This window comes from Crassostrea angulata, chromosome 3 (assembly GCF_025612915.1).
Source record: "Crassostrea angulata isolate pt1a10 chromosome 3, ASM2561291v2, whole genome shotgun sequence".
Lineage (NCBI taxonomy): Eukaryota > Metazoa > Mollusca > Bivalvia > Ostreida > Ostreidae > Magallana > Magallana angulata.
This window is the reverse complement of record NC_069113.1, coordinates 12,538,009-12,564,717: the sequence shown is the minus strand read 5'-3', so window position 1 is coordinate 12,564,717 and position 26,709 is coordinate 12,538,009. Positions and strand designations below refer to the sequence as shown.

General features: G+C 38.3%; 1 protein-coding gene across 1 annotated transcript in view; it reads left to right on the top strand.

Annotated features, from left to right (window-relative positions):
- The window catches only part of LOC128175697 (IgGFc-binding protein-like), a 55,265-nt gene that overhangs the window by 6,446 nt on the left and 22,110 nt on the right, over positions 1-26,709 (top strand). The window contains exons 11-52 of the mRNA XM_052841518.1: positions 39-352; positions 456-667; positions 773-923; positions 1,856-1,957; positions 3,294-3,535; positions 3,635-3,960; positions 4,049-4,362; positions 4,466-4,677; positions 4,783-4,933; positions 5,481-5,741; positions 5,866-5,967; positions 7,275-7,516; positions 7,616-7,941; positions 8,030-8,343; positions 8,447-8,658; positions 8,764-8,914; positions 9,847-9,948; positions 11,258-11,499; positions 11,599-11,924; positions 12,013-12,326; positions 12,430-12,641; positions 12,747-12,897; positions 13,830-13,931; positions 15,241-15,482; positions 15,582-15,907; positions 15,996-16,309; positions 16,413-16,624; positions 16,730-16,880; positions 17,428-17,688; positions 17,813-17,914; positions 19,227-19,468; positions 19,568-19,893; positions 19,982-20,295; positions 20,399-20,610; positions 20,716-20,866; positions 21,799-21,900; positions 23,210-23,451; positions 23,551-23,876; positions 23,965-24,278; positions 24,381-24,592; positions 24,698-24,848; positions 25,781-25,882. Coding sequence (XP_052697478.1) covers positions 39-352; positions 456-667; positions 773-923; positions 1,856-1,957; positions 3,294-3,535; positions 3,635-3,960; positions 4,049-4,362; positions 4,466-4,677; positions 4,783-4,933; positions 5,481-5,741; positions 5,866-5,967; positions 7,275-7,516; positions 7,616-7,941; positions 8,030-8,343; positions 8,447-8,658; positions 8,764-8,914; positions 9,847-9,948; positions 11,258-11,499; positions 11,599-11,924; positions 12,013-12,326; positions 12,430-12,641; positions 12,747-12,897; positions 13,830-13,931; positions 15,241-15,482; positions 15,582-15,907; positions 15,996-16,309; positions 16,413-16,624; positions 16,730-16,880; positions 17,428-17,688; positions 17,813-17,914; positions 19,227-19,468; positions 19,568-19,893; positions 19,982-20,295; positions 20,399-20,610; positions 20,716-20,866; positions 21,799-21,900; positions 23,210-23,451; positions 23,551-23,876; positions 23,965-24,278; positions 24,381-24,592; positions 24,698-24,848; positions 25,781-25,882 — 9,383 coding nt within the window. The remainder of the gene's footprint in view (positions 1-38; positions 353-455; positions 668-772; positions 924-1,855; positions 1,958-3,293; positions 3,536-3,634; positions 3,961-4,048; positions 4,363-4,465; positions 4,678-4,782; positions 4,934-5,480; positions 5,742-5,865; positions 5,968-7,274; positions 7,517-7,615; positions 7,942-8,029; positions 8,344-8,446; positions 8,659-8,763; positions 8,915-9,846; positions 9,949-11,257; positions 11,500-11,598; positions 11,925-12,012; positions 12,327-12,429; positions 12,642-12,746; positions 12,898-13,829; positions 13,932-15,240; positions 15,483-15,581; positions 15,908-15,995; positions 16,310-16,412; positions 16,625-16,729; positions 16,881-17,427; positions 17,689-17,812; positions 17,915-19,226; positions 19,469-19,567; positions 19,894-19,981; positions 20,296-20,398; positions 20,611-20,715; positions 20,867-21,798; positions 21,901-23,209; positions 23,452-23,550; positions 23,877-23,964; positions 24,279-24,380; positions 24,593-24,697; positions 24,849-25,780; positions 25,883-26,709) is intronic.

The window sequence follows — 26,709 nt, the reverse complement described above, 5'->3', positions numbered from 1 at the left end:
GCTATTGTTCTAGATCTCTCTGCATGTATCGTGCACAGGTGCGGTCCAACACCGGCGTTTTCCAGCTGCACAAAGACGCAGACTGCAAAATATAGCAAACCTGAAGCTTGTGGTCTGATGTCGGACACTTCGGATCAAAACCCGTTCGGGAAATGCGTAGAATGGATGAAAAAGTCAGAGGAGCCGGACGGAATCAATCCGTTCTCATCATGTCTCATTGATGCCTGCAACAATGACGGACCTGCACTCAAGAAGATTGTGTGCTCAGCGCTCGAAGAATTTGAGGAGCAATGTGTAGAAAATGGATATGCGCCGCCAGAGAAGAATGATTGGAGAAATATCACCTCATGCTGTAAGTATACATTTATTTGATTATTGAAGGTGACGCGCTGTTATTGAATCATTCAGAAGGATTTCAGATCGCTATCAGTGACTGCGTCACCTCTCGTTTCCAGCGTTACCCGAGTCTCAAAAGTGCCAAGAAAACGAGGAGTACGTGGAAGATGGAAGTGGATGTCCTAACACTTGTCAGTCGCCGAAATCAGAAGATACCTGCACCGATGTCGATATCGCCGGTTGCCAATGCAAGAAAGGTTACGTCAGAGAGGGAGATAAGTGTGTGCCGTACAGCGAGTGTGGATGCATGATGCAAGGTCGCTATTATCCAGTGAGTAAACCCAAAGTCCACCGATTGTCAAGAAAATCAGGCTGTATTGCTATCTTTCTCCACAAAGACACTTGTGTTTTGACTGCATCATATTTCTGATTACAGCAAGGAACCTCCATTCTCTCCAAGAACTGCAATGTAAAAATGTCCTGCAAGTTGGTGGGCGGGACACCTGTAGCTGTCAAGGTCGGAAACAGTTGTGGCAGAGGAGAGACATGCAAATCCACCAAAGGAATAGGAAGTTGTCGGAGGAAAGGTAACCCTCTCAATCTCAATTCACGTGGTGAGACATCCTTTTGGGATCATATTCCTGAGCATCACATTTTGCATAACCTTAATTTTCAAATGGCTGTGTGTCATAATCAGCATTATGTTACCAATGTTTCACATGTTTGAACAATTCTTTAAACAAGAAATGTATGTTTTTCCAAAGAAATGTGTGAATATACATATGCTTGAATATATATTTTCAAACCACTGAATTATTTTTGAATGTAGCAAAGGTGAAAAATTAGTCTTTGTCGTCAGCGACTCATGCGATTGCAGACATTCTGTTCTTTTACGAATATGCTTCAAAACACAAAGTAAAGCATGTTCTTGATTCAAGAGTGTTTGGATATATTAAGAACCATTTTGAAATCAGTTCAATCGAATTGGAATCTGACGCCACAGCGTTCATGTAGGACTGCTTAAGATCTGTAGAGACATCATTGTGTCCAATGTTTAGTCCACTTTGATTCTTTTATAGTCGATCACAGCAAAAACTATTGAATTATGTTTCACAATAAAGCGTTATATTTTAGTTGTAGAAAAATGCCAAAGAAAGCAAAGGCAAATATCCTGTGCCAGCAGAATCAAAAACGGGAAGGCTGTTCCTTCCACCTGCAAACCGAATATTCCGCAGGATGTAGAAAATGTACAAATTGGACTTGTCAAACAAAATCCTGGCTCAAGTTCTTGCAAGAAGAACAAGTCTTTCAAATTAATAAAGAAGCAGAGAGCGTGGCAGGTGGAAGTAAGCAAGGGATGTCGCGGAGTTTTCAAAGTCACTTATCAAGAGAAGTGTAAGTTTTGATTTGTTTCGATCTCTTAAAAGCAAATCGCTGCTTGTGCTACACTTTGTTCATATTAAGATATTAAAGTGCATCAAAGGTTTTGTGACAGAGATTGCAATCGTTGACATTGTAGTCTGCAACCTGAAATGCGGTGCCAATGCCTTTCCGAAAAGGAGAGGCCGCAAATGTAGGTGTAAGAAAGGCTATCGCGGAAACCCAAAGACAGGCTGCACAGGTTTGTCGAATCATCGTTCCATGTTCACACAAACTAAAATGTACACGTGTGTATTTATATTCATATCTTATTGCATTTCGAATGAAAGTCGCATTAACTACGGGGATTGTAAACGTGGATTTTTATTTGAAGCAGGGATTGATTATTATTGATTATTATTATTATTGATTATTTTTAAAAGTAATCAATTAAATTACAATTACTTTGGGTTTTAAAAGTAATTTATTACAAGCTGATTACATCCAATTTTAGAAGTAATCAATTACATTAGATTACTTTTCCTTCTTGTTATCATAATTACTTATGATTACTTTCGATTACTTTACCAGTACATGTATTTAGTGAGTTTTTTCTCTGTTTTTTTTTAATTCCTAGTTTATATATTTAATATTTTGGAAAGAAAAAAGCATTTTGAACAGAAGTATCAATTCTGATATCAAGTCATCAATTTTTACAAGCTTCTTTAGTACACTTTATCATCATTAAACATTTTGACTATCTCCATGTTCCTAAAAAAAAAAAAAGCTAAGGACATTAATTCATTCATCAAATAAGACACAGTTTTACCGATATAGATTAAATACAAAACACACAATTGACTGTATAGATATGTGTTGAACTTAGACTATAAATTGGAATAGGTTTTTACCACAATTAATAAACTGGTTGACTAGGAACACGGTGGTATATATCATTGCTGTGTTAAGGATATGATCTTATAGAGTGTGTTCCCGTTTTGCATACATTTGACAATTAGGTACATAGCAATAGATGTGAATTGTGTTTTGATAACAGTAAATAAACCATATCTAAAATTGAACCTTATTCAACTAATATTTGTAATAACAATGAATTGACGTATTTTTTTTTTTTATTATTGTAATCATTAGAGTAATCAGAAATTAATCATGATTACAGGACCGTTTAAAAGAGAAATCCATTAAATTACGATTACTTGTAATCCTAAAAACGGATGATTACTGATTACTCCTGATTACTCAGCAACCTGTAATCGATTACAGCTGATTACGAATACCCCATCACTGATTTGAACTGGTATTGGTGAATGCTTCATACAGTAATCTCATTTGTTTCCAAATTTATTTGTCCATTAAAACTAGCAAAGCCTGTGCTTGCACTTCACAAAGAGGATATCAGAATAGAAGATTTTCGAATATACCTTTTGGATTGATTGTGTCAATTTACCCGAAAGAGGGAATGATATCTTATTTTTTCCTTTTCATGTTGTTATGAATGTATTGTATTCCTCAGAAAAATGACCACAAACAATGCAAATCAAGCCAGTGAATCAATGAAAGTGTTCATTTTGCTTCAGCTGCCTGCGTGTGTCGTGCATCCGGAGACCCACATTACAAAACGTACGACGGGTCGAAAATTCACTTCATGGGCGTTTGCAAGTACACGCTGACCAAAACGACCGAGAAGACTCCATGTGCTTTCAACATCATGGTATCAAATGAAAGGCGAAACAATAAAAAGAAAGTGTCCTATACAAAGCAAGTTGACGTCGAGATCGGTGGAAGCTACGTGGTGTTGTTCAAAGGCAGAAAAACTGAGGTAAGAACTTTCCCGCGAACGGGGATGAATACAGTTATATCGAAGCATCGCACACTTCCCGAGGTATACGTTACTCGACACAATCCATTTTCGTTTAAGGTGAATGGTACAGGGATAGATGTGAGCAAATCACGCTTCGAGAAAGGTGGTATTTTACTGACAACAGTTGGACGTCGTTTTGTTAAGCTTAAGTCAGCTTCGTGCGGAGTGACAGTTCTTTGGGATGGCAAACACTCCGTGGAGGTAACTGCTGATAGGAGCAAATACGGCGGAAAGTTGACTGGAATCTGTGGAGACTGCAACGGAAAGCGGGACGATTTCCGACTGGCCAACGGAACTAGTGTTTCTCGTTTAAAAGCCAAGGACAAATACAGAGAGATCGGGGACAGCTATCGTGTGGTTGACGCCCAGAATCCTTTATCAGCGTAAGTATGGCTAAACTCAAGTTGACCGTCATTAACCAGTTGTTTGGATTGCTATTGTTCTAGATCTCTCTGCATGTATCGTGCACAGGTGCGGTCCAACACCGGCGTTTTCCAGCTGCACAAAGACGCAGACTGCAAAATATAGCAAACCTGAAGCTTGTGGTCTGATGTCGGACACTTCGGATCAAAACCCGTTCGGGAAATGCGTAGAATGGATGAAAAAGTCAGAGGAGCCGGACGGAATCAATCCGTTCTCATCATGTCTCATTGATGCCTGCAACAATGACGGACCTGCACTCAAGAAGATTGTGTGCTCAGCGCTCGAAGAATTTGAGGAGCAATGTGTAGAAAATGGATATGCGCCGCCAGAGAAGAATGATTGGAGAAATATCACCTCATGCTGTAAGTATACATTTATTTGATTATTGAAGGTGACGCGCTGTTATTGAATCATTCAGAAGGATTTCAGATCGCTATCAGTGACTGCGTCACCTCTCGTTTCCAGCGTTACCCGAGTCTCAAAAGTGCCAAGAAAACGAGGAGTACGTGGAAGATGGAAGTGGATGTCCTAACACTTGTCAGTCGCCGAAATCAGAAGATACCTGCACCGATGTCGATATCGCCGGTTGCCAATGCAAGAAAGGTTACGTCAGAGAGGGAGATAAGTGTGTGCCGTACAGCGAGTGTGGATGCATGATGCAAGGTCGCTATTATCCAGTGAGTAAACCCAAAGTCCACCGATTGTCAAGAAAATCAGGCTGTATTGCTATCTTTCTCCACAAAGACACTTGTGTTTTGACTGCATCATATTTCTGATTACAGCAAGGAACCTCCATTCTCTCCAAGAACTGCAATGTAAAAATGTCCTGCAAGTTGGTGGGCGGGACACCTGTAGCTGTCAAGGTCGGAAACAGTTGTGGCAAAGGAGAGACATGCAAATCCACCAAAGGAATAGGAAGTTGTCGGAGGAAAGGTAACCCTCTCAATCTCAATTCACGTGGTGAGACATCCTTTTGGGATCATATTCCTGAGCATCACATTTTGCATAACCTTAATTTTCAAATGGCTGTGTGTCATAATCAGCATTATGTTACCAATGTTTCACATGTTTGAACAATTCTTTAAACAAGAAATGTATGTTTTTCCAAAGAAATGTGTGAATATACATATGCTTGAATATATATTTTCAAACCACTGAATTATTTTTGAATGTAGCAAAGGTGAAAAATTAGTCTTTGTCGTCAGCGACTCATGCGATTGCAGACATTCTGTTCTTTTACGAATATGCTTCAAAACACAAAGTAAAGCATGTTCTTGATTCAAGAGTGTTTGGATATATTAAGAACCATTTTGAAATCAGTTCAATCGAATTGGAATCTGACGCCACAGCGTTCATGTAGGACTGCTTAAGATCTGTAGAGACATCATTGTGTCCAATGTTTAGTCCACTTTGATTCTTTTATAGTCGATCACAGCAAAAACTATTGAATTATGTTTCACAATAAAGCGTTATATTTTAGTTGTAGAAAAATGCCAAAGAAAGCAAAGGCAAATATCCTGTGCCAGCAGAATCAAAAACGGGAAGGCTGTTCCTTCCACCTGCAAACCGAATATTCCGCAGGATGTAGAAAATGTACAAATTGGACTTGTCAAACAAAATCCTGGCTCAAGTTCTTGCAAGAAGAACAAGTCTTTCAAATTAATAAAGAAGCAGAGAGCGTGGCAGGTGGAAGTAAGCAAGGGATGTCGCGGAGTTTTCAAAGTCACTTATCAAGAGAAGTGTAAGTTTTGATTTGTTTCGATCTCTTAAAAGCAAATCGCTGCTTGTGCTACACTTTGTTCATATTAAGATATTAAAGTGCATCAAAGGTTTTGTGACAGAGATTGCAATCGTTGACATTGTAGTCTGCAACCTGAAATGCGGTGCCAATGCCTTTCCGAAAAGGAGAGGCCGCAAATGTAGGTGTAAGAAAGGCTATCGCGGAAACCCAAAGACAGGCTGCACAGGTTTGTCGAATCATCGTTCCATGTTCACACAAACTAAAATGTACACGTGTGTATTTATATTCATATCTTATTGCATTTCGAATGAAAGTCGCATTAACTACGGGGATTGTAAACGTGGATTTTTATTTGAAGCAGGGATGGGGTTGATTATTTTTAAAAGTAATCAATTAAATTACAATTACTTTGGGTTTTAAAAGTAATTTATTACAAGCTGATTACATCCAATTTTAGAAGTAATCAATTACATTAGATTACTTTTCCTTCTTGTTATCATAATTACTTATGATTACTTTCGATTACTTTACCAGTACATGTATTTAGTGTGTTTTTTCTCTGTTTTTTTTTAATTCCTAGTTTATATATTTAATATTTTGGAAAGAAAAAAGCATTTTGAACAGAAGTATCAATTCTGATATCAAGTCATCAATTTTTACAAGCTTCTTTAGTACACTTTATCATCATTAAACATTTTGACTATCTCCATGTTCCTAAAAAAAAAGCTAAGGACATTAATTCATTCATCAAATAAGACACAGTTTTACCGATATAGATTAAATACAAAACACACAATTGACTGTATAGATATATGTTGAACTTAGACTATAAATTGGAATAGGTTTTTACCACAATAAATAAACTGGTTGACTAGGAACACGGGGGTATATATCATTGCTGTGTTAAGGATATGATCTTATAGAGTGTGTTCCCGTTTTGCCTACATTTGACAATTAGGTACAAAGCAATAGATGTGAATTGTGTTTTGATAACAGTAAATAAACCATATCTAAAATTGAACCTTATTCAACTAATATTTGTAATAACAATGAATTGACGTATTTTTTTTATTATTGTAATCATTAGAGTAATCAGAAATTAATCATGATTACAGGACCGTTTAAAAGAGAAATCCATTAAATTACGATTACTTGTAATCCTAAAAACGGATGATTACTGATTACTCCTGATTACTCAGCAACCTGTAATCGATTACAGCTGATTACGAATACCCCATCACTGATTTGAACTGGTATTGGTGAATGCTTCATACAGTAATCTCATTTGTTTCCAAATTTATTTGTCCATTAAAACTAGCAAAGCCTGTGCTTGCACTTCACAAAGAGGATATCAGAATAGAAGATTTTCGAATATACCTTTTGGATTGATTGTGTCAATTTACCCGAAAGAGGGAATGATATCTTATTTTTTCCTTTTCATGTTGTTATGAATGTATTGTATTCCTCAGAAAAATGACCACAAACAATGCAAATCAAGCCAGTGAATCAATGAAAGTGTTCATTTTGCTTCAGCTGCCTGCGTGTGTCGTGCATCCGGAGACCCACATTACAAAACGTACGACGGGTCGAAAATTCACTTCATGGGCGTTTGCAAGTACACGCTGACCAAAACGACCGAGAAGACTCCATGTGCTTTCAACATCATGGTATCAAATGAAAGGCGAAACAATAAAAAGAAAGTGTCCTATACAAAGCAAGTTGACGTCGAGATCGGTGGAAGCTACGTGGTGTTGTTCAAAGGCAGAAAAACTGAGGTAAGAACTTTCCCGCGAACGGGGATGAATACAGTTATATCGAAGCATCGCACACTTCCCGAGGTATACGTTACTCGACACAATCCATTTTCGTTTAAGGTGAATGGTACAGGGATAGATGTGAGCAAATCACGCTTCGAGAAAGGTGGTATTTTACTGACAACAGTTGGACGTCGTTTTGTTAAGCTTAAGTCAGCTTCGTGCGGAGTGACAGTTCTTTGGGATGGCAAACACTCCGTGGAGGTAACTGCTGATAGGAGCAAATACGGCGGAAAGTTGACTGGAATCTGTGGAGACTGCAACGGAAAGCGGGACGATTTCCGACTGGCCAACGGAACTAGTGTTTCTCGTTTAAAAGCCAAGGACAAATACAGAGAGATCGGGGACAGCTATCGTGTGGTTGACGCCCAGAATCCTTTATCAGCGTAAGTATGGCTAAACTCAAGTTGACCGTCATTAACCAGTTGTTTGGATTGCTATTGTTCTAGATCTCTCTGCATGTATCGTGCACAGGTGCGGTCCAACACCGGCGTTTTCCAGCTGCACAAAGACGCAGACTGCAAAATATAGCAAACCTGAAGCTTGTGGTCTGATGTCGGACACTTCGGATCAAAACCCGTTCGGGAAATGCGTAGAATGGATGAAAAAGTCAGAGGAGCCGGACGGAATCAATCCGTTCTCATCATGTCTCATTGATGCCTGCAACAATGACGGACCTGCACTCAAGAAGATTGTGTGCTCAGCGCTCGAAGAATTTGAGGAGCAATGTGTAGAAAATGGATATGCGCCGCCAGAGAAGAATGATTGGAGAAATATCACCTCATGCTGTAAGTATACATTTATTTGATTATTGAAGGTGACGCGCTGTTATTGAATCATTCAGAAGGATTTCAGATCGCTATCAGTGACTGCGTCACCTCTCGTTTCCAGCGTTACCCGAGTCTCAAAAGTGCCAAGAAAACGAGGAGTACGTGGAAGATGGAAGTGGATGTCCTAACACTTGTCAGTCGCCGAAATCAGAAGATACCTGCACCGATGTCGATATCGCCGGTTGCCAATGCAAGAAAGGTTACGTCAGAGAGGGAGATAAGTGTGTGCCGTACAGCGAGTGTGGATGCATGATGCAAGGTCGCTATTATCCAGTGAGTAAACCCAAAGTCCACCGATTGTCAAGAAAATCAGGCTGTATTGCTATCTTTCTCCACAAAGACACTTGTGTTTTGACTGCATCATATTTCTGATTACAGCAAGGAACCTCCATTCTCTCCAAGAACTGCAATGTAAAAATGTCCTGCAAGTTGGTGGGCGGGACACCTGTAGCTGTCAAGGTCGGAAACAGTTGTGGCAAAGGAGAGACATGCAAATCCACCAAAGGAATAGGAAGTTGTCGGAGGAAAGGTAACCCTCTCAATCTCAATTCACGTGGTGAGACATCCTTTTGGGATCATATTCCTGAGCATCACATTTTGCATAACCTTAATTTTCAAATGGCTGTGTGTCATAATCAGCATTATGTTACCAATGTTTCACATGTTTGAACAATTCTTTAAACAAGAAATGTATGTTTTTCCAAAGAAATGTGTGAATATACATATGCTTGAATATATATTTTCAAACCACTGAATTATTTTTGAATGTAGCAAAGGTGAAAAATTAGTCTTTGTCGTCAGCGACTCATGCGATTGCAGACATTCTGTTCTTTTACGAATATGCTTCAAAACACAAAGTAAAGCATGTTCTTGATTCAAGAGTGTTTGGATATATTAAGAACCATTTTGAAATCAGTTCAATCGAATTGGAATCTGACGCCACAGCGTTCATGTAGGACTGCTTAAGATCTGTAGAGACATCATTGTGTCCAATGTTTAGTCCACTTTGATTCTTTTATAGTCGATCACAGCAAAAACTATTGAATTATGTTTCACAATAAAGCGTTATATTTTAGTTGTAGAAAAATGCCAAAGAAAGCAAAGGCAAATATCCTGTGCCAGCAGAATCAAAAACGGGAAGGCTGTTCCTTCCACCTGCAAACCGAATATTCCGCAGGATGTAGAAAATGTACAAATTGGACTTGTCAAACAAAATCCTGGCTCAAGTTCTTGCAAGAAGAACAAGTCTTTCAAATTAATAAAGAAGCAGAGAGCGTGGCAGGTGGAAGTAAGCAAGGGATGTCGCGGAGTTTTCAAAGTCACTTATCAAGAGAAGTGTAAGTTTTGATTTGTTTCGATCTCTTAAAAGCAAATCGCTGCTTGTGCTACACTTTGTTCATATTAAGATATTAAAGTGCATCAAAGGTTTTGTGACAGAGATTGCAATCGTTGACATTGTAGTCTGCAACCTGAAATGCGGTGCCAATGCCTTTCCGAAAAGGAGAGGCCGCAAATGTCGGTGTAAGAAAGGCTATCGCGGAAACCCAAAGACAGGCTGCACAGGTTTGTCGAATCATCGTTCCATGTTCACACAAACTAAAATGTACACGTGTGTATTTATATTCATATCTTATTGCATTTCGAATGAAAGTCGCATTAACTACGGGGATTGTAAACGTGGATTTTTATTTGAAGCAGGGATGGGGTTGATTATTTTTAAAAGTAATCAATTAAATTACAATTACTTTGGGTTTTAAAAGTAATTTATTACAAGCTGATTACATCCAATTTTAGAAGTAATCAATTACATTAGATTACTTTTCCTTCTTGTTATCATAATTACTTATGATTACTTTCGATTACTTTACCAGTACATGTATTTAGTGTGTTTTTTCTCTGTTTTTTTTTAATTCCTAGTTTATATATTTAATATTTTGGAAAGAAAAAAGCATTTTGAACAGAAGTATCAATTCTGATATCAAGTCATCAATTTTTACAAGCTTCTTTAGTACACTTTATCATCATTAAACATTTTGACTATCTCCATGTTCCTAAAAAAAAGCTAAGGACATTAATTCATTCATCAAATAAGACACAGTTTTACCGATATAGATTAAATACAAAACACACAATTGACTGTATAGATATATGTTGAACTTAGACTATAAATTGGAATAGGTTTTTACCACAATAAATAAACTGGTTGACTAGGAACACGGGGGTATATATCATTGCTGTGTTAAGGATATGATCTTATAGAGTGTGTTCCCGTTTTGCCTACATTTGACAATTAGGTACAAAGCAATAGATGTGAATTGTGTTTTGATAACAGTAAATAAACCATATCTAAAATTGAACCTTATTCAACTAATATTTGTAATAACAATGAATTGACGTATTTTTTTTATTATTGTAATCATTAGAGTAATCAGAAATTAATCATGATTACAGGACCGTTTAAAAGAGAAATCCATTAAATTACGATTACTTGTAATCCTAAAAACGGATGATTACTGATTACTCCTGATTACTCAGCAACCTGTAATCGATTACAGCTGATTACGAATATACCCCATCACTGATTTGAACTGGTATCGGTGAATGCTTCATACAGTAATCTCATTTGTTTCCAAATTTATTTGTCCATTAAAACTAGCAAAGCCTGTGCTTGCACTTCACAAAGAGGATATCAGAATAGAAGATTTTCGAATATACCTTTTGGATTGATTGTGTCAATTTACCCGAAAGAGGGAATGATATTTTATTTTTTTCCTTTTCATGTTGTTATGAATGTATTGTATTCCTCAGAAAAATGACCACAAACAATGCAAATCAAGCCAGTGAATCAATGAAAGTGTTCATTTTGCTTCAGCTGCCTGCGTGTGTCGTGCATCCGGAGACCCACATTACAAAACGTACGACGGGTCGAAAATTCACTTCATGGGCGTTTGCAAGTACACGCTGACCAAAACGACCGAGAAGACTCCATGTGCTTTCAACATCATGGTATCAAATGAAAGGCGAAACAATAAAAAGAAAGTGTCCTATACAAAGCAAGTTGACGTCGAGCTCGGTGGAAGCTACGTGGTGTTGTTCAAAGGCAGAAAAACTGAGGTAAGAACTTTCCCGCGAACGGGGATGAATACAGTTATATCGGAGCATCGCACACTTCCCGAGGTATACGTTACTCGACACAATCCATTTTCGTTTAAGGTGAATGGTACAGGGATAGATGTGAGCAAATCACGCTTCGAGAAAGGTGGTATTTTACTGACAACAGTTGGACGTCGTTTTGTTAAGCTTAAGTCAGCTTCGTGCGGAGTGACAGTTCTTTGGGATGGCAAACACTCCGTGGAGGTAACTGCTGATAGGAGCAAATACGGCGGAAAGTTGACTGGAATCTGTGGAGACTGCAACGGAAAGCGGGACGATTTCCGACTGGCCAACGGAACTAGTGTTTCTCGTTTAAAAGCCAAGGACAAATACAGAGAGATCGGGGACAGCTATCGTGTGGTTGACGCCCAGAATCCTTTATCAGCGTAAGTATGGCTAAACTCAAGTTGACCGTCATTAACCAGTTGTTTGGATTGCTATTGTTCTAGATCTCTCTGCATGTATCGTGCACAGGTGCGGTCCAACACCGGCGTTTTCCAGCTGCACAAAGACGCAGACTGCAAAATATAGCAAACCTGAAGCTTGTGGTCTGATGTCGGACACTTCGGATCAAAACCCGTACGGGAAATGCGTAGAATGGATGAAAAAGTCAGAGGAGCCGGACGGAATCAATCCGTTCTCATCATGTCTCATTGATGCCTGCAACAATGACGGACCTGCACTCAAGAAGATTGTGTGCTCAGCGCTCGAAGAATTTGAGGAGCAATGTGTAGAAAATGGATATGCGCCGCCAGAGAAGAATGATTGGAGAAATATCACCTCATGCTGTAAGTATACATTTATTTGATTATTGAAGGTGACGCGCTGTTATTGAATCATTCAGAAGGATTTCAGATCGCTATCAGTGACTGCGTCACCTCTCGTTTCCAGCGTTACCCGAGTCTCAAAAGTGCCAAGAAAACGAGGAGTACGTGGAAGATGGAAGTGGATGTCCTAACACTTGTCAGTCGCCGAAATCAGAAGATACCTGCACCGATGTCGATATCGCCGGTTGCCAATGCAAGAAAGGTTACGTCAGAGAGGGAGATAAGTGTGTGCCGTACAGCGAGTGTGGATGCATGATGCAAGGTCGCTATTATCCAGTGAGTAAACCCAAAGTCCACCGATTGTCAAGAAAATCAGGCTGTATTGCTATCTTTCTCCACAAAGACACTTGTGTTTTGACTGCATCATATTTCTGATTACAGCAAGGAACCTCCATTCTCTCCAAGAACTGCAATGTAAAAATGTCCTGCAAGTTGGTGGGCGGGACACCTGTAGCTGTCAAGGTCGAAAACAGTTGTGGCAAAGGAGAGACATGCAAATCCACCAAAGGAATAGGAAGTTGTCGGAGGAAAGGTAACCCTCTCAATCTCAATTCACGTGGTGAGACATCCTTTTGGGATCATATTCCTGAGCATCACATTTTGCATAACCTTAATTTTCAAATGGCTGTGTGTCATAATCAGCATTATGTTACCAATGTTTCACATGTTTGAACAATTCTTTAAACAAGAAATGTATGTTTTTCCAAAGAAATGTGTGAATATACATATGCTTGAATATATATTTTCAAACCACTGAATTATTTTTGAATGTAGCAAAGGTGAAAAATTAGTCTTTGTCGTCAGCGACTCATGCGATTGCAGACATTCTGTTCTTTTACGAATATGCTTCAAAACACAAAGTAAAGCATGTTCTTGATTCAAGAGTGTTTGGATATATTAAGAACCATTTTGAAATCAGTTCAATCGAATTGGAATCTGACGCCACAGCGTTCATGTAGGACTGCTTAAGATCTGTAGAGACATCATTGTGTCCAATGTTTAGTCCACTTTGATTCTTTTATAGTCGATCACAGCAAAAACTATTGAATTATGTTTCACAATAAAGCGTTATATTTTAGTTGTAGAAAAATGCCAAAGAAAGCAAAGGCAAATATCCTGTGCCAGCAGAATCAAAAACGGGAAGGCTGTTCCTTCCACCTGCAAACCGAATATTCCGCAGGATGTAGAAAATGTACAAATTGGACTTGTCAAACAAAATCCTGGCTCAAGTTCTTGCAAGAAGAACAAGTCTTTCAAATTAATAAAGAAGCAGAGAGCGTGGCAGGTGGAAGTAAGCAAGGGATGTCGCGGAGTTTTCAAAGTCACTTATCAAGAGAAGTGTAAGTTTTGATTTGTTTCGATCTCTTAAAAGCAAATCGCTGCTTGTGCTACACTTTGTTCATATTAAGATATTAAAGTGCATCAAAGGTTTTGTGACAGAGATTGCAATCGTTGACATTGTAGTCTGCAACCTGAAATGCGGTGCCAATGCCTTTCCGAAAAGGAGAGGCCGCAAATGTCGGTGTAAGAAAGGCTATCGCGGAAACCCAAAGACAGGCTGCACAGGTTTGTCGAATCATCGTTCCATGTTCACACAAACTAAAATGTACACGTGTGTATTTATATTCATATCTTATTGCATTTCGAATGAAAGTCGCATTAACTACGGGGATTGTAAACGTGGATTTTTATTTGAAGCAGGGATGGGGTTGATTATTTTTAAAAGTAATCAATTAAATTACAATTACTTTGGGTTTTAAAAGTAATTTATTACAAGCTGATTACATCCAATTTTAGAAGTAATCAATTACATTAGATTACTTTTCCTTCTTGTTATCATAATTACTTATGATTACTTTCGATTACTTTACCAGTACATGTATTTAGTGTGTTTTTTCTCTGTTTTTTTTTAATTCCTAGTTTATATATTTAATATTTTGGAAAGAAAAAAGCATTTTGAACAGAAGTATCAATTCTGATATCAAGTCATCAATTTTTACAAGCTTCTTTAGTACACTTTATCATCATTAAACATTTTGACTATCTCCATGTTCCTAAAAAAAAGCTAAGGACATTAATTCATTCATCAAATAAGACACAGTTTTACCGATATAGATTAAATACAAAACACACAATTGACTGTATAGATATATGTTGAACTTAGACTATAAATTGGAATAGGTTTTTACCACAATTAATAAACTGGTTGACTAGGAACACGGGGGTATATATCATTGCTGTGTTAAGGATATGATCTTATAGAGTGTGTTCCCGTTTTGCCTACATTTGACAATTAGGTACAAAGCAATAGATGTGAATTGTGTTTTGATAACAGTAAATAAACCATATCTAAAATTGAACCTTATTCAACTAATATTTGTAATAACAATGAATTGACGTATTTTTTTTATTATTGTAATCATTAGAGTAATCAGAAATTAATCATGATTACAGGACCGTTTAAAAGAGAAATCCATTAAATTACGATTACTTGTAATCCTAAAAACGGATGATTACTGATTACTCCTGATTACTCAGCAACCTGTAATCGATTACAGCTGATTACGAATATACCCCATCACTGATTTGAACTGGTATCGGTGAATGCTTCATACAGTAATCTCATTTGTTTCCAAATTTATTTGTCCATTAAAACTAGCAAAGCCTGTGCTTGCACTTCACAAAGAGGATATCAGAATAGAAGATTTTCGAATATACCTTTTGGATTGATTGTGTCAATTTACCCGAAAGAGGGAATGATATTTTATTTTTTTCCTTTTCATGTTGTTATGAATGTATTGTATTCCTCAGAAAAATGACCACAAACAATGCAAATCAAGCCAGTGAATCAATGAAAGTGTTCATTTTGCTTCAGCTGCCTGCGTGTGTCGTGCATCCGGAGACCCACATTACAAAACGTACGACGGGTCGAAAATTCACTTCATGGGCGTTTGCAAGTACACGCTGACCAAAACGACCGAGAAGACTCCATGTGCTTTCAACATCATGGTATCAAATGAAAGGCGAAACAATAAAAAGAAAGTGTCCTATACAAAGCAAGTTGACGTCGAGCTCGGTGGAAGCTACGTGGTGTTGTTCAAAGGCAGAAAAACTGAGGTAAGAACTTTCCCGCGAACGGGGATGAATACAGTTATATCGGAGCATCGCACACTTCCCGAGGTATACGTTACTCGACACAATCCATTTTCGTTTAAGGTGAATGGTACAGGGATAGATGTGAGCAAATCACGCTTCGAGAAAGGTGGTATTTTACTGACAACAGTTGGACGTCGTTTTGTTAAGCTTAAGTCAGCTTCGTGCGGAGTGACAGTTCTTTGGGATGGCAAACACTCCGTGGAGGTAACTGCTGATAGGAGCAAATACGGCGGAAAGTTGACTGGAATCTGTGGAGACTGCAACGGAAAGCGGGACGATTTCCGACTGGCCAACGGAACTAGTGTTTCTCGTTTAAAAGCCAAGGACAAATACAGAGAGATCGGGGACAGCTATCGTGTGGTTGACGCCCAGAATCCTTTATCAGCGTAAGTATGGCTAAACTCAAGTTGACCGTCATTAACCAGTTGTTTGGATTGCTATTGTTCTAGATCTCTCTGCATGTATCGTGCACAGGTGCGGTCCAACACCGGCGTTTTCCAGCTGCACAAAGACGCAGACTGCAAAATATAGCAAACCTGAAGCTTGTGGTCTGATGTCGGACACTTCGGATCAAAACCCGTTCGGGAAATGCGTAGAATGGATGAAAAAGTCAGAGGAGCCGGACGGAATCAATCCGTTCTCATCATGTCTCATTGATGCCTGCAACAATGACGGACCTGCACTCAAGAAGATTGTGTGCTCAGCGCTCGAAGAATTTGAGGAGCAATGTGTAGAAAATGGATATGCGCCGCCAGAGAAGAATGATTGGAGAAATATCACCTCATGCTGTAAGTATACATTTATTTGATTATTGAAGGTGACGCGCTGTTATTGAATCATTCAGAAGGATTTCAGATCGCTATCAGTGACTGCGTCACCTCTCGTTTCCAGCGTTACCCGAGTCTCAAAAGTGCCAAGAAAACGAGGAGTACGTGGAAGATGGAAGTGGATGTCCTAACACTTGTCAGTCGCCGAAATCAGAAGATACCTGCACCGATGTCGATATCGCCGGTTGCCAATGCAAGAAAGGTTACGTCAGAGAGGGAGATAAGTGTGTGCCGTACAGCGAGTGTGGATGCATGATGCAAGGTCGCTATTATCCAGTGAGTAAACCCAAAGTCCACCGATTGTCAAGAAAATCAGGCTGTATTGCTATCTTTCTCCACAAAGACACTTGTGTTTTGACTGCATCATATTTCTGATTACAGCAAGGAACCTCCATTCTCTCCAAGAACTGCAATGTAAAAATGTCCTGCAAGTTGGTGGGCGGGACACCTGTAGCTGTCAAGGTCGGAAACAGTTGTGGCAGAGGAGAGACATGCAAATCCACCAAAGGAATAGGAAGTTGTCGGAGGAAAGGTAACCCTCTCAATCTCAATTCACGTGGTGAGACATCCTTTTGGGATCATATTCCTGAGCATCACATTTTGCATAACCTTAATTTTCAAATGGCTGTGTGTCATAATCAGCATTATGTTACCAATGTTTCACATGTTTGAACAATTCTTTAAACAAGAAATGTATGTTTTTCCAAAGAAATGTGTGAATATACATATGCTTGAATATATATTTTCAAACCACTGAATTATTTTTGAATGTAGCAAAGGTGAAAAATTAGTCTTTGTCGTCAGCGACTCATGCGATTGCAGACATTCTGTTCTTTTACGAATATGCTTCAAAACACAAAGTAAAGCATGTTCTTGATTCAAGAGTGTTTGGATATATTAAGAACCATTTTGAAATCAGTTCAATCGAATTGGAATCTGACGCCACAGCGTTCATGTAGGACTGCTTAAGATCTGTAGAGACATCATTGTGTCCAATGTTTAGTCCACTTTGATTCTTTTATAGTCGATCACAGCAAAAACTATTGAATTATGTTTCACAATAAAGCGTTATATTTTAGTTGTAGAAAAATGCCAAAGAAAGCAAAGGCAAATATCCTGTGCCAGCAGAATCAAAAACGGGAAGGCTGTTCCTTCCACCTGCAAACCGAATATTCCGCAGGATGTAGAAAATGTACAAATTGGACTTGTCAAACAAAATCCTGGCTCAAGTTCTTGCAAGAAGAACAAGTCTTTCAAATTAATAAAGAAGCAGAGAGCGTGGCAGGTGGAAGTAAGCAAGGGATGTCGCGGAGTTTTCAAAGTCACTTATCAAGAGAAGTGTAAGTTTTGATTTGTTTCGATCTCTTAAAAGCAAATCGCTGCTTGTGCTACACTTTGTTCATATTAAGATATTAAAGTGCATCAAAGGTTTTGTGACAGAGATTGCAATCGTTGACATTGTAGTCTGCAACCTGAAATGCGGTGCCAATGCCTTTCCGAAAAGGAGAGGCCGCAAATGTAGGTGTAAGAAAGGCTATCGCGGAAACCCAAAGACAGGCTGCACAGGTTTGTCGAATCATCGTTCCATGTTCACACAAACTAAAATGTACACGTGTGTATTTATATTCATATCTTATTGCATTTCGAATGAAAGTCGCATTAACTACGGGGATTGTAAACGTGGATTTTTATTTGAAGCAGGGATGGGGTTGATTATTTTTAAAAGTAATCAATTAAATTACAATTACTTTGGGTTTTAAAAGTAATTTATTACAAGCTGATTACATCCAATTTTAGAAGTAATCAATTACATTAGATTACTTTTCCTTCTTGTTATCATAATTACTTATGATTACTTTCGATTACTTTACCAGTACATGTATTTAGTGTGTTTTTTCTCTGTTTTTTTTTAATTCCTAGTTTATATATTTAATATTTTGGAAAGAAAAAAGCATTTTGAACAGAAGTATCAATTCTGATATCAAGTCATCAATTTTTACAAGCTTCTTTAGTACACTTTATCATCATTAAACATTTTGACTATCTCCATGTTCCTAAAAAAAAAAAAGCTAAGGACATTAATTCATTCATCAAATAAGACACAGTTTTACCGATATAGATTAAATACAAAACACACAATTGACTGTATAGATATGTGTTGAACTTAGACTATAAATTGGAATAGGTTTTTACCACAATTAATAAACTGGTTGACTAGGAACACGGTGGTATATATCATTGCTGTGTTAAGGATATGATCTTATAGAGTGTGTTCCCGTTTTGCATACATTTGACAATTAGGTACATAGCAATAGATGTGAATTGTGTTTTGATAACAGTAAATAAACCATATCTAAAATTGAACCTTATTCAACTAATATTTGTAATAACAATGAATTGACGTATTTTTTTTTTATTATTGTAATCATTAGAGTAATCAGAAATTAATCATGATTACAGGACCGTTTAAAAGAGAAATCCATTAAATTACGATTACTTGTAATCCTAAAAACGGATGATTACTGATTACTCCTGATTACTCAGCAACCTGTAATCGATTACAGCTGATTACGAATACCCCATCACTGATTTGAACTGGTATTGGTGAATGCTTCATACAGTAATCTCATTTGTTTCCAAATTTATTTGTCCATTAAAACTAGCAAAGCCTGTGCTTGCACTTCACAAAGAGGATATCAGAATAGAAGATTTTCGAATATACCTTTTGGATTGATTGTGTCAATTTACCCGAAAGAGGGAATGATATCTTATTTTTTCCTTTTCATGTTGTTATGAATGTATTGTATTCCTCAGAAAAATGACCACAAACAATGCAAATCAAGCCAGTGAATCAATGAAAGTGTTCATTTTGCTTCAGCTGCCTGCGTGTGTCGTGCATCCGGAGACCCACATTACAAAACGTACGACGGGTCGAAAATTCACTTCATGGGCGTTTGCAAGTACACGCTGACCAAAACGACCGAGAAGACTCCATGTGCTTTCAACATCATGGTATCAAATGAAAGGCGAAACAATAAAAAGAAAGTGTCCTATACAAAGCAAGTTGACGTCGAGATCGGTGGAAGCTACGTGGTGTTGTTCAAAGGCAGAAAAACTGAGGTAAGAACTTTCCCGCGAACGGGGATGAATACAGTTATATCGAAGCATCGCACACTTCCCGAGGTATACGTTACTCGACACAATCCATTTTCGTTTAAGGTGAATGGTACAGGGATAGATGTGAGCAAATCACGCTTCGAGAAAGGTGGTATTTTACTGACAACAGTTGGACGTCGTTTTGTTAAGCTTAAGTCAGCTTCGTGCGGAGTGACAGTTCTTTGGGATGGCAAACACTCCGTGGAGGTAACTGCTGATAGGAGCAAATACGGCGGAAAGTTGACTGGAATCTGTGGAGACTGCAACGGAAAGCGGGACGATTTCCGACTGGCCAACGGAACTAGTGTTTCTCGTTTAAAAGCCAAGGACAAATACAGAGAGATCGGGGACAGCTATCGTGTGGTTGACGCCCAGAATCCTTTATCAGCGTAAGTATGGCTAAACTCAAGTTGACCGTCATTAACCAGTTGTTTGGATTGCTATTGTTCTAGATCTCTCTGCATGTATCGTGCACAGGTGCGGTCCAACACCGGCGTTTTCCAGCTGCACAAAGACGCAGACTGCAAAATATAGCAAACCTGAAGCTTGTGGTCTGATGTCGGACACTTCGGATCAAAACCCGTTCGGGAAATGCGTAGAATGGATGAAAAAGTCAGAGGAGCCGGACGGAATCAATCCGTTCTCATCATGTCTCATTGATGCCTGCAACAATGACGGACCTGCACTCAAGAAGATTGTGTGCTCAGCGCTCGAAGAATTTGAGGAGCAATGTGTAGAAAATGGATATGCGCCGCCAGAGAAGAATGATTGGAGAAATATCACCTCATGCTGTAAGTATACATTTATTTGATTATTGAAGGTGACGCGCTGTTATTGAATCATTCAGAAGGATTTCAGATCGCTATCAGTGACTGCGTCACCTCTCGTTTCCAGCGTTACCCGAGTCTCAAAAGTGCCAAGAAAACGAGGAGTACGTGGAAGATGGAAGTGGATGTCCTAACACTTGTCAGTCGCCGAAATCAGAAGATACCTGCACCGATGTCGATATCGCCGGTTGCCAATGCAAGAAAGGTTACGTCAGAGAGGGAGATAAGTGTGTGCCGTACAGCGAGTGTGGATGCATGATGCAAGGTCGCTATTATCCAGTGAGTAAACCCAAAGTCCACCGATTGTCAAGAAAATCAGGCTGTATTGCTATCTTTCTCCACAAAGACACTTGTGTTTTGACTGCATCATATTTCTGATTACAGCAAGGAACCTCCATTCTCTCCAAGAACTGCAATGTAAAAATGTCCTGCAAGTTGGTGGGCGGGACACCTGTAGCTGTCAAGGTCGGAAACAGTTGTGGCAGAGGAGAGACATGCAAATCCACCAAAGGAATAGGAAGTTGTCGGAGGAAAGGTAACCCTCTCAATCTCAATTCACGTGGTGAGACATCCTTTTGGGATCATATTCCTGAGCATCACATTTTGCATAACCTTAATTTTCAAATGGCTGTGTGTCATAATCAGCATTATGTTACCAATGTTTCACATGTTTGAACAATTCTTTAAACAAGAAATGTATGTTTTTCCAAAGAAATGTGTGAATATACATATGCTTGAATATATATTTTCAAACCACTGAATTATTTTTGAATGTAGCAAAGGTGAAAAATTAGTCTTTGTCGTCAGCGACTCATGCGATTGCAGACATTCTGTTCTTTTACGAATATGCTTCAAAACACAAAGTAAAGCATGTTCTTGATTCAAGAGTGTTTGGATATATTAAGAACCATTTTGAAATCAGTTCAATCGAATTGGAATCTGACGCCACAGCGTTCATGTAGGACTGCTTAAGATCTGTAGAGACATCATTGTGTCCAATGTTTAGTCCACTTTGATTCTTTTATAGTCGATCACAGCAAAAACTATTGAATTATGTTTCACAATAAAGCGTTATATTTTAGTTGTAGAAAAATGCCAAAGAAAGCAAAGGCAAATATCCTGTGCCAGCAGAATCAAAAACGGGAAGGCTGTTCCTTCCACCTGCAAACCGAATATTCCGCAGGATGTAGAAAATGTACAAATTGGACTTGTCAAACAAAATCCTGGCTCAAGTTCTTGCAAGAAGAACAAGTCTTTCAAATTAATAAAGAAGCAGAGAGCGTGGCAGGTGGAAGTAAGCAAGGGATGTCGCGGAGTTTTCAAAGTCACTTATCAAGAGAAGTGTAAGTTTTGATTTGTTTCGATCTCTTAAAAGCAAATCGCTGCTTGTGCTACACTTTGTTCATATTAAGATATTAAAGTGCATCAAAGGTTTTGTGACAGAGATTGCAATCGTTGACATTGTAGTCTGCAACCTGAAATGCGGTGCCAATGCCTTTCCGAAAAGGAGAGGCCGCAAATGTAGGTGTAAGAAAGGCTATCGCGGAAACCCAAAGACAGGCTGCACAGGTTTGTCGAATCATCGTTCCATGTTCACACAAACTAAAATGTACACGTGTGTATTTATATTCATATCTTATTGCATTTCGAATGAAAGTCGCATTAACTACGGGGATTGTAAACGTGGATTTTTATTTGAAGCAGGGATGGGGTTGATTATTTTTAAAAGTAATCAATTAAATTACAATTACTTTGGGTTTTAAAAGTAATTTATTACAAGCTGATTACATCCAATTTTAGAAGTAATCAATTACATTAGATTACTTTTCCTTCTTGTTATCATAATTACTTATGATTACTTTCGATTACTTTACCAGTACATGTATTTAGTGTGTTTTTTCTCTGTTTTTTTTTAATTCCTAGTTTATATATTTAATATTTTGGAAAGAAAAAAGCATTTTGAACAGAAGTATCAATTCTGATATCAAGTCATCAATTTTTACAAGCTTCTTTAGTACACTTTATCATCATTAAACATTTTGACTATCTCCATGTTCCTAAAAAAAAGCTAAGGACATTAATTCATTCATCAAATAAGACACAGTTTTACCGATATAGATTAAATACAAAACACACAATTGACTGTATAGATATATGTTGAACTTAGACTATAAATTGGAATAGGTTTTTACCACAATAGATAAACTGGTTGACTAGGAACACGGGGGTATATATCATTGCTGTGTTAAGGATATGATCTTATAGAGTGTGTTCCCGTTTTGCCTACATTTGACAATTAGGTACAAAGCAATAGATGTGAATTGTGTTTTGATAACAGTAAATAAACCATATCTAAAATTGAACCTTATTCAACTAATATTTGTAATAACAATGAATTGACGTATTTTTTTTATTATTGTAATCATTAGAGTAATCAGAAATTAATCATGATTACAGGACCGTTTAAAAGAGAAATCCATTAAATTACGATTACTTGTAATCCTAAAAACGGATGATTACTGATTACTCCTGATTACTCAGCAACCTGTAATCGATTACAGCTGATTACGAATATACCCCATCACTGATTTGAACTGGTATCGGTGAATGCTTCATACAGTAATCTCATTTGTTTCCAAATTTATTTGTCCATTAAAACTAGCAAAGCCTGTGCTTGCACTTCACAAAGAGGATATCAGAATAGAAGATTTTCGAATATACCTTTTGGATTGATTGTGTCAATTTACCCGAAAGAGGGAATGATATTTTATTTTTTTCCTTTTCATGTTGTTATGAATGTATTGTATTCCTCAGAAAAATGACCACAAACAATGCAAATCAAGCCAGTGAATCAATGAAAGTGTTCATTTTGCTTCAGCTGCCTGCGTGTGTCGTGCATCCGGAGACCCACATTACAAAACGTACGACGGGTCGAAAATTCACTTCATGGGCGTTTGCAAGTACACGCTGACCAAAACGACCGAGAAGACTCCATGTGCTTTCAACATCATGGTATCAAATGAAAGGCGAAACAATAAAAAGAAAGTGTCCTATACAAAGCAAGTTGACGTCGAGATCGGTGGAAGCTACGTGGTGTTGTTCAAAGGCAGAAAAACTGAGGTAAGAACTTTCCCGCGAACGGGGATGAATACAGTTATATCGGAGCATCGCACACTTCCCGAGGTATACGTTACTCGACACAATCCATTTTCGTTTAAGGTGAATGGTACAGGGATAGATGTGAGCAAATCACGCTTCGAGAAAGGTGGTATTTTACTGACAACAGTTGGACGTCGTTTTGTTAAGCTTAAGTCAGCTTCGTGCGGAGTGACAGTTCTTTGGGATGGCAAACACTCCGTGGAGGTAACTGCTGATAGGAGCAAATACGGCGGAAAGTTGACTGGAATCTGTGGAGACTGCAACGGAAAGCGGGACGATTTCCGACTGGCCAACGGAACTAGTGTTTCTCGTTTAAAAGCCAAGGACAAATACAGAGAGATCGGGGACAGCTATCGTGTGGTTGACGCCCAGAATCCTTTATCAGCGTAAGTATGGCTAAACTCAAGTTGACCGTCATTAACCAGTTGTTTGGATTGCTATTGTTCTAGATCTCTCTGCATGTATCGTGCACAGGTGCGGTCCAACACCGGCGTTTTCCAGCTGCACAAAGACGCAGACTGCAAAATATAGTAAAACTGAAGCTTGTGGTCTGATGTCGGACACTTCGGATCAAAACCCGTTCGGGAAATGCGTAGAATGGATGAAAAAGTCAGAGGAGCCGGACGGAATCAATCCGTTCTCATCATGTCTCATTGATGCCTGCAACAATGACGGACCTGCACTCAAGAAGATTATGTGCTCAGCGCTCGAAGAATTTGAGGAGCAATGTGTAGAAAATGGATATGCGCCGCCAGAGAAGAATGATTGGAGAAATATCACCTCATGCTGTAAGTATACATTTATTTGATTATTGAAGGTGCGCGCTGTTTTTGAATCATTCAGAAGGATTTCAGATCGCTATCAGTGACTGCGTCACCTCTCGTTTCCAGCGTTACCCGAGTCTCAAAAGTGCCAAGAAAACGAGGAGTACGTGGAAGATGGAAGTGGATGTCCTAACACTTGTCAGTCGCCGAAATCAGAAGATACCTGCACCGATGTCGATATCGCCGGTTGCCAATGCAAGAAAGGTTACGTCAGAGAGGGAGATAAGTGTGTGTCGTACAGCGAGTGTGGATGCATGATGCAAGGTCGCTATTATCCAGTGAGTAAACCCAAGGTCCACCGATTGTCAAGAAAATCAGGCTGTATTGCTATCTTTCTCCACAAAGACACTTGTGTTTTGACTGCATCATATTTCTGATTACAGCAAGGAACCTCCATTCTCTCCAAGAACTGCAATGTAAAAATGTCCTGCAAGTTGGTGGGCGGGACACCTGTAGCTGTCAAGGTCGGAAACAGTTGTGGCAGAGGAGAGACATGCAAATCCACCAAAGGAATAGGCAGTTGTCGGAGGAAAGGTAACCCTCTCAATCTCAATTCACGTGGTGAGACATCCTTTTGGGATCATATTCCTGAGCATCACATTTTGCATAACCTTAATTTTCAAATGGCTGTGTGTCATAATCAGCATTATGTTACCAATGTTTCACATGTTTGAACAATTCTTTAAACAAGAAAAGTATGTTTTTCCAAAGAAATGTGTGAATATACATATGCATGAATATATATTTTCAAACCACTGAATTATTTTTGAATGTAGCAAAGGTGAAAAATTAGTCTTTGTCGTCAGCGACTCATGCGATTGCAGACATTCTGTTCTTTTACGAATATGCTGCAAAACACAAAGTAAAGCATGTTCTTGATTCAAGAGTGTTTGGATATATTAAGAACCATTTTGAAATCAGTTCAATCGAATTGGAATCTGACGCCACAGCGTTCATGTAGGACTGCTTAAGATCTGTAGAGACATCATTGTGTCCAATGTTTAGTCCACTTTGATTCTTTTATAGTCGATCACAGCAAAAACTATTGAATTATGTTTCACAATAAAGCGTTATATTTTAGTTGTAGAAAAATGCCAAAGAAAGCAAAGGCAAATATCCTGTGCCAGCAGAATCAAAAACGGGAAGGCTGTTCCTTCCACCTGCAAACCGAATATTCCGCAGGATGTAGAAAATGTACAAATTGGACTTGTCAAACAAAATCCTGGCTCAAGTTCTTGCAAGAAGAACAAGTCTTTCAAATTAATAAAGAAGCAGAGAGCGTGGCAGGTGGAAGTAAGCAAGGGATGTCGCGGAGTTTTCAAAGTCACTTATCAAGAGAAGTGTAAGTTTTGATTTGTTTCGATCTCTTAAAAGCAAATCGCTGCTTGTGCTACACTTTGTTCATATTAAGATATTAAAGTGCATCAAAGGTTTTGTGACAGAGATTGCAATCGTTGACATTGTAGTCTGCAACCTGAAATGCGGTGCCAATGCCTTTCCGAAAAGGAGAGGCCGCAAATGTAGGTGTAAGAAAGGCTATCGCGGAAACCCAAAGACAGGCTGCACAGGTTTGTCGAATCATCGTTCCATGTTCACACACACTAAAATGTACACGTGTGTATTTATATTCATATCTTATTGCATTTCGAATGAAAGTCGCATTAACTACGGGGATTGTAAACGTGGATTTTTATTTGAAGCAGGGATGGGGTTGATTATTTTTAAAAGTAATCAATTAAATTACAATTACTTTGGGTTTTAAAAGTAATTTATTACAAGCTGATTACATCCAATTTTAGAAGTAATCAATTACATTAGATTACTTTTCCTTCTTGTTATCATAATTACTTATGATTACTTTCGATTACTTTACCAGTACATGTATTTAGTGTGTTTTTTCTCTGTTTTTTTTTAATTCCTAGTTTATATATTTAATATTTTGGAAAGAAAAAAGCATTTTGAACAGAAGTATCAATTCTGATATCAAGTCATCAATTTTTACAAGCTTCTTTAGTACACTTTATCATCATTAAACATTTTGACTATCTCCATGTTCCTAAAAAAAAAAAAGCTAAGGACATTAATTCATTCATCAAATAAGACACAGTTTTACCGATATAGATTAAATACAAAACACACAATTGACTGTATAGATATGTGTTGAACTTAGACTATAAATTGGAATAGGTTTTTACCACAATTAATAAACTGGTTGACTAGGAACACGGTGGTATATATCATTGCTGTGTTAAGGATATGATCTTATAGAGTGTGTTCCCGTTTTGCATACATTTGACAATTAGGTACATAGCAATAGATGTGAATTGTGTTTTGATAACAGTAAATAAACCATATCTAAAATTGAACCTTATTCAACTAATATTTGTAATAACAA